The sequence below is a fragment of the Harpia harpyja genome, chromosome 3 (genome assembly GCF_026419915.1).
Source record: "Harpia harpyja isolate bHarHar1 chromosome 3, bHarHar1 primary haplotype, whole genome shotgun sequence".
Taxonomy (NCBI): domain Eukaryota; kingdom Metazoa; phylum Chordata; class Aves; order Accipitriformes; family Accipitridae; genus Harpia; species Harpia harpyja.
This window is the reverse complement of record NC_068942.1, coordinates 28,717,608-28,725,821: the sequence shown is the minus strand read 5'-3', so window position 1 is coordinate 28,725,821 and position 8,214 is coordinate 28,717,608. Positions and strand designations below refer to the sequence as shown.

The following is an 8,214-nucleotide window of genomic DNA, read 5'->3' as shown; positions in this document are numbered from 1 at the left end:
CCCTCAGCGGCGGCCGAGGACGAACCCCCCCCCCCCCACGCACCCACTCACACTCACACACACACAACCCACCCCCCCACGCCGCTGTCCGGCCATTAGAGCCCGAGGGAGGAGGAGGAGGAGGGAGGAAAGAGGAATAAGTCTATTAGTAATAACAACAACAACAAAAACCCACCAACAAATCGGCGCTAGCGCCTCAGTCCTCCTCTCAGACCGTCGCCTGCCTGGCATCGCCGCTCATCGGGCTGCTGTGCTGAGACTTTGTTTCAAGTAAAAAAAAAAAAAAGAAAAGCCCAAAAAACCTTCGCTTGCTCAGCCACTTCCTTTTTTTTTTTTTTTTCCTGCAGTCTCGCTGGTTTGAGGTGGTTTTTGCTTTTTTTTTGGTGTTTTTGTTGTTTGTTTTTTTTTTTTTAAATTTTCTTTCCCTTCGTGCGGTTGGATTTGGTGGATCCGGAGCCAAAGCTGCTTTTTTTTTTTTTTTTTTTTCCCTTCCTTCCTTCCCCTCGGTGGGGTGCGCGTGTGGCGTGCGGGGGTTTTTCTCGCTGCGTTCTTTTGGTGTTTTTTTTTTTTTTTAATCTTCTGCTGCTTTTTTCAATCTTGGTTTTGAACCTGAGCCGGGGAAAATGGGAAACGGTGCTTCCGACAGAAGGGGAATCTCTCCATCACTGTTGTTGGGACGTGTGCCTGTGGTGCTAGTGTTTTAGAGAAATAGCCTGACAGCTTTCGGAGTGGAAGGTAAGGGTGCCCGGGGCATTTCCATTTTCCCATTTCCAGGGATTACGACTGGAGAGCTTTTAGCTTGGGATTCCGGGGAGGAGGCGGCGGAGGAGGGGGACAGGCTGTTGCTGAAGGATAGAGAGAGAGAGAGAGAGAGCCAGCACATACAAAATGATCTCCGCATTTACTTCAGCGCTGCAGTTTAAAAGTTAGAGAAGTCCTTTTTGCGACAGGTCTGCTTCCCTGAGAGTATTTTCCAGCGAGACCGAGGAAACCTGAGGTTTGTGCACGATCGGGGTAATTTTTTTTTTTTTTTTCGGGGGGGGGATGTTAGGTTAATAGGAAGTTAAAATAAGAGAAGTCAGTGGGTCTTCTGTTGGGGGAAAAAAGTGGAGTGATGGCGCCGTCTATGTTCGGCTAAACTACAGTGTCACCTAGAAAATCAGTTTTGGGGAATATCCAAACTAAACGCCCGTTTGCTTTTCAGCAGAAGAGGATTCTCCCCCTTCCCAAATGGGCAACCTTAAGCCTCCGTGGCCGTTCTTTAACTCCCTCTTCCATGGAAAAGAAAGGTCTTTTTAATCTGAGTGCCTTAATCCTTTCAGTGAGCAGATTCACTCTTGTATTTAGCAATGCTGCAAACTCACTGAAATGCTGCCGGCACACTCAATTCTGGGGGGGGTGTGTGTATGCGTGTGTGTGTGCGTGTGTAAGGCACGCACGAAGAGGGAGATTAAGACAATGTTGTGTTTCAGCAGCCTCGCATGAACAAACGCACGACTAAAATGAGGGCTATTTGATTACATTTCTTCATAGAAAACAGCCTAGCACTGCAGACGTCTTTATTTTTCTAGTGCAAATATTACATAGGATGGGAAAAGTCGGAGGCTTTTTTGCTTTTCAAACGGCAAAGCAAATAAGCCCCCCTTTTGCTTTCCAGATTATAAAATTAATCCTTTTTCATGGGTGGAATTCCTAATTTAGACACTTATTGTCACATTGGCTTTCAACGCCTACACCATCCTGAATAACACTGCGCAGAACTGCATTGCCTGCAAAGTGCTTCAGCAAAGGGGAAATTGTTTCCAGAATTCCCCGTAAGTTTCTCTTTTTTAAAACCTTAAATGCTGTACCGACCCTATTTGGAGGAGGGGGACCGTGTTATTCATTGAGATGGATGCTCGGAAAAGAGAAAATCCGACCGTGTGGATAGACCCGGCAGCAGCTCTGCTTTTTTTTTTTTTTTTTTTTAAAACCTCCGCTGTAAAGAGGGTTAGAGTTGGTGCTGCTTTGCCCATTTCAAGATTCAGAGTTTGAATTATAATCTAGGAGACAGAAAAATCTCTTCGAGGGAGCTTAATCTGGTGATTTGCTGTGTGTTACGCAATGGGAGACAGAAGATGCCTTGCTGTTTGGTGAGGAGATGAAAAGCTAGGCAAAGCCACGCATCAAAACTCAGTAACGGTGCCTGTGTGTGCATGTCTGCCTCTGCTTACAGAGCAACAGTGGAAGAGCCTGCAATCTAGAGAGTTTTGAAATTAGCTTGGCATCACTTCTGTCTGCTCGCTTTTGACAGCAGAAGGCGAAAAGCTACTTGTTTGTGAGCGATAAGCAACTTCTCAAAGGTTAATGCTGAAAAGGTTCAATCTGAATTTTTTGCATAACGTTACGGAGGTAAATATATAACTAAGGTTTGCTTTATTAACCCAGGCCACTGTTAAGAGAACAGAGCATGTGGAGGCTGTAACGGTTGACAGGTGCAGTAAAACAGCTTTATTTGGAGATACTAGCAGAGAAAATGTAGTATGTCTTTCATCGTTCGAGCGCACATCTGCAAAACACGGCTAATCAGACAGTACGAGATACTCGTAATAGGAGGGCAAGTGCAGTCCAATAGGTGCAGAGATCCTGCTGTAGCACTGGCAGCTGTATAGCAGTACTGGCTGTAGATACTAATACAGTGATCCCTTTTATATATCTTAAGAGGTTGTAGCAGATATTGAAATTATTACCTTAAAAAGCTGGCGTTTAGTGGTAGTGTCAGACCAGCACTAGTTTCATCTGCCTGTCTTTGTTTCTTTCTCCAACAGTCTCAGGATTTTGTTAATGCATCCGTCTCAGTATTTCCTGCCTGGTTTTTCTTTTTATAGAGACCTCTGTATACCAGGTGGCCAGGGCAAAGGCATGTGGGCATGTGGGAGGTAATGTTCCATCTGTAACAAAAAATAATCTGTGCGTTTTTGAATTACGGCTGTAATTCTTCACAGTTACTCCTCAGACTTAAAAGAAAAATAATAGATAACAACAGACGCTACTGGCTTTCTTGTTCTATTCCGGTGAAATTCTGCATGCGCGTGTTGTACACGCACATATACGACTCTGGCAGACTACTTAATTACTTTTCGAAGAATTAAGTAAATAAATCGCCCTTGTCTTGGTCTGTCGGGTAAGGCGTCTAGGTTTTTACCAAAGTTGAGCCGTTCTAGTCCACGCCATGATGACTACATCCTAGACAGGAGAGGACATTCCTATTAATAATCTAATAGATGTTGGGGTTTAATGTGACGGTAGGAAGACGTGGCTGTCGCGATGGCCACGTGATGGCGCTGCGCACACGGCAGCAAACCCGTCCCTTGCCTTATAAAATCAAAATTACCTGCCCTTCTTTCTGAAAGGGGCTCTAACTGCAAGCTTGAAAACAGCTGGCTCGAATATTGGAAGGAGTTTGGTTTTTCAATGCGTGGAGAATTCTACTTGCATTTTTATTTCGTTTCATCTCCTGCAGGCCAAATGACATAGGATGAAGGCTGTTCGTAATTTGCTGATTTATATATTTTCCACCTATCTACTGGTTATGTTTGGATTTAATGCTGCCCAAGACTTCTGGTGTTCCACGTTGGTGAAGGGGGTCATTTATGGATCGTATTCTGTAAGTGAAATGTTTCCTAAAAACTTCACAAACTGCACTTGGACGCTGGAAAATCCAGATCCGACCAAATATAGTATTTACCTGAAATTTTCCAAAAAGGACTTCAGCTGCTCCAACTTTTCCCTCTTGGCTTATCAGTTTGATCATTTTTCCCATGAAAAAATAAAGGATCTTTTAAAAAATAACCATTCTATAATGCAGCTCTGCGATTCCAAGAATGCTTTTGTATTTCTGCAGTACGATAAGAATTTTATTCAGATACGCCGCGTCTATCCTATCGATTTCCCAGGATTACACAAAAAAGAGGAAGACCAAAAATCCTTCTTTGAGTTTTTGGTGTTGAACAAGGTGAGCCCAAGCCAGTTTGGGTGCCATGTGTTATGCACTTGGTTGGAGAGCTGCTTGAAATCCGAGAACGGGAGAACCGAGTCCTGTGGGATCATGTATACAAAATGCACCTGCCCTCAGCATTTGGGAGAATGGGGAATAGACGACCAGTCCCTGGTGTTGCTCAATAACGTGGTGCTGCCCCTCAACGAGCAGACGGAGGGCTGCCTGACCCAGGAGCTGCAAACCACCCAGGTCTGCAACCTCACCAGAGAAGCCAAACGGCCGCCAAAAGAAGGTAGGTGCTGCTCGGAGCGGGGGCTCAATGCCACGCCGGGGGTAGGTCCTGCTGCCGGCTCTCCTTGATACTCCCTCTCATTTGACTTGCTCTCCACTCCAGCTCGCCTCCAGACGAGGCGAAAGGGCTGGAGAAGATGCACACTCCCTCGGGGCAGGGAGGGCTGCATTTCCATTTCCTAAATTGGCCTAACCTTCGGGATATAGTTCTGCTGAGCACTGTTGAAACTCCGCATGAGTAGGGTCCGTCTGTTTTCAGCCCCCACTTAACAGTGATGCCCAGAGGTGGCGAGCCAGGAATCGCTCTCCCCCTCGCCACCTCTTTGCTGCAACCACCCGACTACAAAATCTTGGCCCTCTTGATGCGATCCCTTGACTTTGCAAGGAAAACGTTTCCAAAGGCATGCGGGCGACCTGACTAAAAGACCAAGAGATTTACCACGGTCAGGGTACCTGGTCCCAACCGGGCCAGACCTCACCAACCTAAAAACAAACCAAAAGCAAACGCAGTTCTTCGGAGAGCTGCGACGCCTGGAGACGCGAGGCACCGTGCAGAGTCAGGCCACGCTGCTTTGACCTGCTGGGAGCTTTGCGAAGGGGCCAAGGGTTGCTGCTGCTGCTGCTGCTGCGGCTGCTGCATCCCTTCTCCAGGCGCCCTGGGCTCCGGGAGACAAAGGTGCTGAATCTCACAGCAATATTAGCGAGGGTGGGGGCTTGACGTGTCCGTCGCAGCGTCCGCTTCATCTCCCTGCTAGAAAAAAAGGGGGGAGTTGTGGAAAGGTGGGAAGGCAGGGGGGCCAGCAGTTAGCGTGGCAGCCCTCTGCTTCGTGCCTCCTGTTTTGGCCACCTGCCATTTTTGGGGAAGTCGGGGGGGGGGGGGGTGATTTGGGGAAGGACGTTGGGGGGGATGAGAGGGTGGAAAAGCGTAGGCTGAGCCTAGATGAGGGGCTCTGGCCGCAACCCACGGGTGAGGGGGTCCTTCGGGGCAGCCATGTGGGAATGGGGGAAGCGGGGGGGGGGGAGAGGCTGTGCCCATGCGGCAAGGGATAAATCATCGAGCCCAGGGTATTGCATTTTAATGCAGGAAATGTTCCCTCTCTCCTTGTTTTCTGCCCAGCCACAAAGCTCCCAGTCTGTGGCGAGGCAGTGCCAAGCTCCCAGCCCCCCTAATAGAAGTTGCTTTGTGGAGGAATGTAACATTGACGCGTTGTTAAGAGAGGATTTTCTTTAAGGGCAGCCAAGCCCCAGTGCTGTGGGAGAAGAAAAGCTAAATTTGCTCCAGCTGCTGCGGTGCCAGCGGGCAGGGATGGGGACACGGGGGGGGGGGGGGGGGGAGGACAAGGGGGGGGGTGACACGCACTCGGTGTCCTGCAGGTCAGCACCCAACAGCCCAGCAAACCGAGGGATCCTAAATGAGGAGGAAACTCATCTCCTCTAAAAAAAAAAAAAAAAAACAAAAAAACCCAAAAAACAACAAAATACCTCCCAGAGCAGCCCGTGCAGCGGCAGGTATGGTATTTAACAGCGTTTAGAGCTAATTAGCGCCCTGGGAGGCGGAGGTAGCCCCGGCCGCTGCGCAGGTGCGTAAGGGGCTCACACCGCCCGTGAATAGCCGTGGGGGGGGCACACGGGGAAGCGATGGAGCCCACTAGAGAACAGAAACGCGGCAGGCGCGGAGGAGCCGCAGCCGCGCCGGGGCGGCCGCCCCGCCTTAAGCAGCTCCGCGTAAGTTTCGCGGGTCCCCGCGGAGCGGGCGGCCCCTTCTCCCCGCGGCCCCGGGCGCTCCCGCGGGTGGGAGGAAGGCGCATCCCCCCCCCCCGGCCCTGGTGCCCACCCTAAGGTGCCACCTCGTTGGGGTGGGGGCGAGGGAGAAGGAAGGAGCGCAAGTTTTCCCAGTTAAAACACCTATTTTTGAAATGTGCTTAGTGGAAAGGATGGAGGAAGCTCAGGGCAAACACTTTTTGGGTTTTTTGTTTGTTTTTGTTTCCCTTAAATTTTGAAACACGTTTCCAACATCTTTTGCTTCCAATTTCAGATGTGTTTTAATTCTTGCCGCTGCTGGCGGGGTTTTTTTCCTGGATATGAGCTTGAGAAACGGCATTGGGAGAGGGGGTGGAAATTTTGTTTGGTAGGTGGAAGGTTTCCTTCACTTGGTTTTCACTGTACTTGGTGGGTTTTTGGTGTTGCTGAGAATTTTAACAGTGATACGATTATTTCAGTGTTTTTTTTAATTACGGCAATGCGCTTGGAACTTGTTCATCAGATTGTTGCTAAAAGTTACAATCAGTTAGCAAATTAAGTCTCAGGGTACTTCTTCTCAGTAGTACCCTCTTCGTCTTCCACTCAGTGTTTAAAGCATTTTTCCCCTTTTCTCAGAAGGCTAAAAATCTGCAGGAGAGTTGTGTTGAGTCTTTGTTTTCTGTAGGTACAGTCGCATTTATCAAGCACATCAGTCAGTGTATTTGTATGTATAAAGCTGGTTTGTGGTTCAGTTGGAGGCTTTATTGAGGGATCAAAATGTAGAATATTCCTGCCACAAACATAATGCAATTCATCACTTGTGTCAGCAAACATTTCAGCAAGAAATGCCAATTTTGTTTTCACAGGCAATCTGGTTCGAGTTATATCGGCACAGGTAGCAAAAATAAGGTTGACCAATACCTAAGAGAATGTTTTCTTGCTGTTAGAGTTCATAGTGGCAACTGAAAGTACAGTTTTGTTAGCGTGAGTTGAGTTTTAAGGGGAATGGAGTTTGCCTAACACTGAGAGTGCTCCGGACTTGGTAAGGTTGTGTTTTACGAATTTGCGTTATTACTTTGAGGTTTGGTACTGACATTGCCTAGCAATGACTTTCAGAAAGGAACTGCAAAGACCTGACCCTTTTCTCCAGTATTATGCATACCCTCCCATCCTTCAGATTTGCTTTCATCAAGCTTGACTGTATGAAGTGCAAAATCTTTTCCCAAAACTATTTCCAGTCACATTTTAGAACCGTAATGTAAATAGAGAGCATTTAGATTAAAGCCTACTGTTTCTTTTTTGAACTTCTGAAGATTTTTACAATTTTGAATATGATAAATGGCTTGGGAAAATGGATGAAAGTCAGTCTTTTTCCTTTTTAAAAAAGTGTTGCATTTTACAAAAGATGTGACAAGTGTACAATGGATGATTATGTTTCTAAAAGTGCTGAAGTGTTGAACGATAAAAGGAACTAGGTCAAAAAAGGAAGCTGTAACTATTATTTTTTTAATAAAATGGTTTGGAAATATGCAGTTTAATCAGCATTTCTTCCGTAGGCAGATCATCTTTGGTGTCACTGATTAAAGCAATATTGAAACTTGCCACGTTTTCACTAAGACCCAGTTTCATTGCATCTCAATCCTTCTCCGTAGCCTTGCATCTGAGGTGCTTAGCCTGGATCAAAGCACTAGCAAATAGATCTCAATGAACACTCTGGCAGGGTCCTGAATTTAAGGGCTCAGGGGAATTTGTCTTCTTGATCTTCAGTGCTGTGACTGAAGTATCTCATGAAGTTTCTGTCAATAAGACAGGGCTCAGTTCCAACTTGAGTGGACCTGGAAAGCCTTTGCATGTAGTCAACCCATACAATTTTATGAATGATGACAATAAGAATGCAAAAAAGTCTTTTCTTATTGTGACCGTTACAAAGCCATAACATTACTGCAGGTTTTTATAACAGTTACTTAGCCAGAAACTGAGAGAGAGGTTTCCCCTGTGTTTTACTGCCATATCTGACAGGGGCCCTCATAAAACAATGAAAATAATTCTTTCACCCTCTTACTTTCATCCAACAGAAGAAAAGAAGATAGGGGATACTCACATTAATTAAATCTTGGCATTTGGAGTTCCAGGCTTAATCTTGTAGATCTTGTTCAGCCAGTCTAAAAAAATTTTAGTAGGCATTTTTTAACATGCTGGAAATG

The 8,214-nt window shown here is 46.6% G+C and overlaps 1 protein-coding gene across 6 annotated transcripts in view; it reads left to right on the top strand.

Moving 5' to 3' along the window:
* Positions 1-569: 569 nt before the first annotated feature.
* ADGRB3 (adhesion G protein-coupled receptor B3) overlaps positions 570-8,214 on the top strand; it is a 465,066-nt gene continuing 457,421 nt past the window's right edge. For 4 of the 6 annotated variants that reach the window (XM_052781809.1, XM_052781807.1, XM_052781806.1 and 1 more), the window contains exons 1-2: positions 570-735; positions 3,503-4,271. In XM_052781809.1, the coding sequence (XP_052637769.1) occupies positions 3,518-4,271 (754 nt within the window). In that variant the 5' untranslated portion in view covers positions 570-735; positions 3,503-3,517. Of the gene's footprint in view, positions 736-818; positions 998-1,789; positions 2,392-3,502; positions 4,272-8,214 lie in introns of those variants that run through there. The other 2 variants (XM_052781804.1, XM_052781805.1) reach the window with 2 other exon arrangements.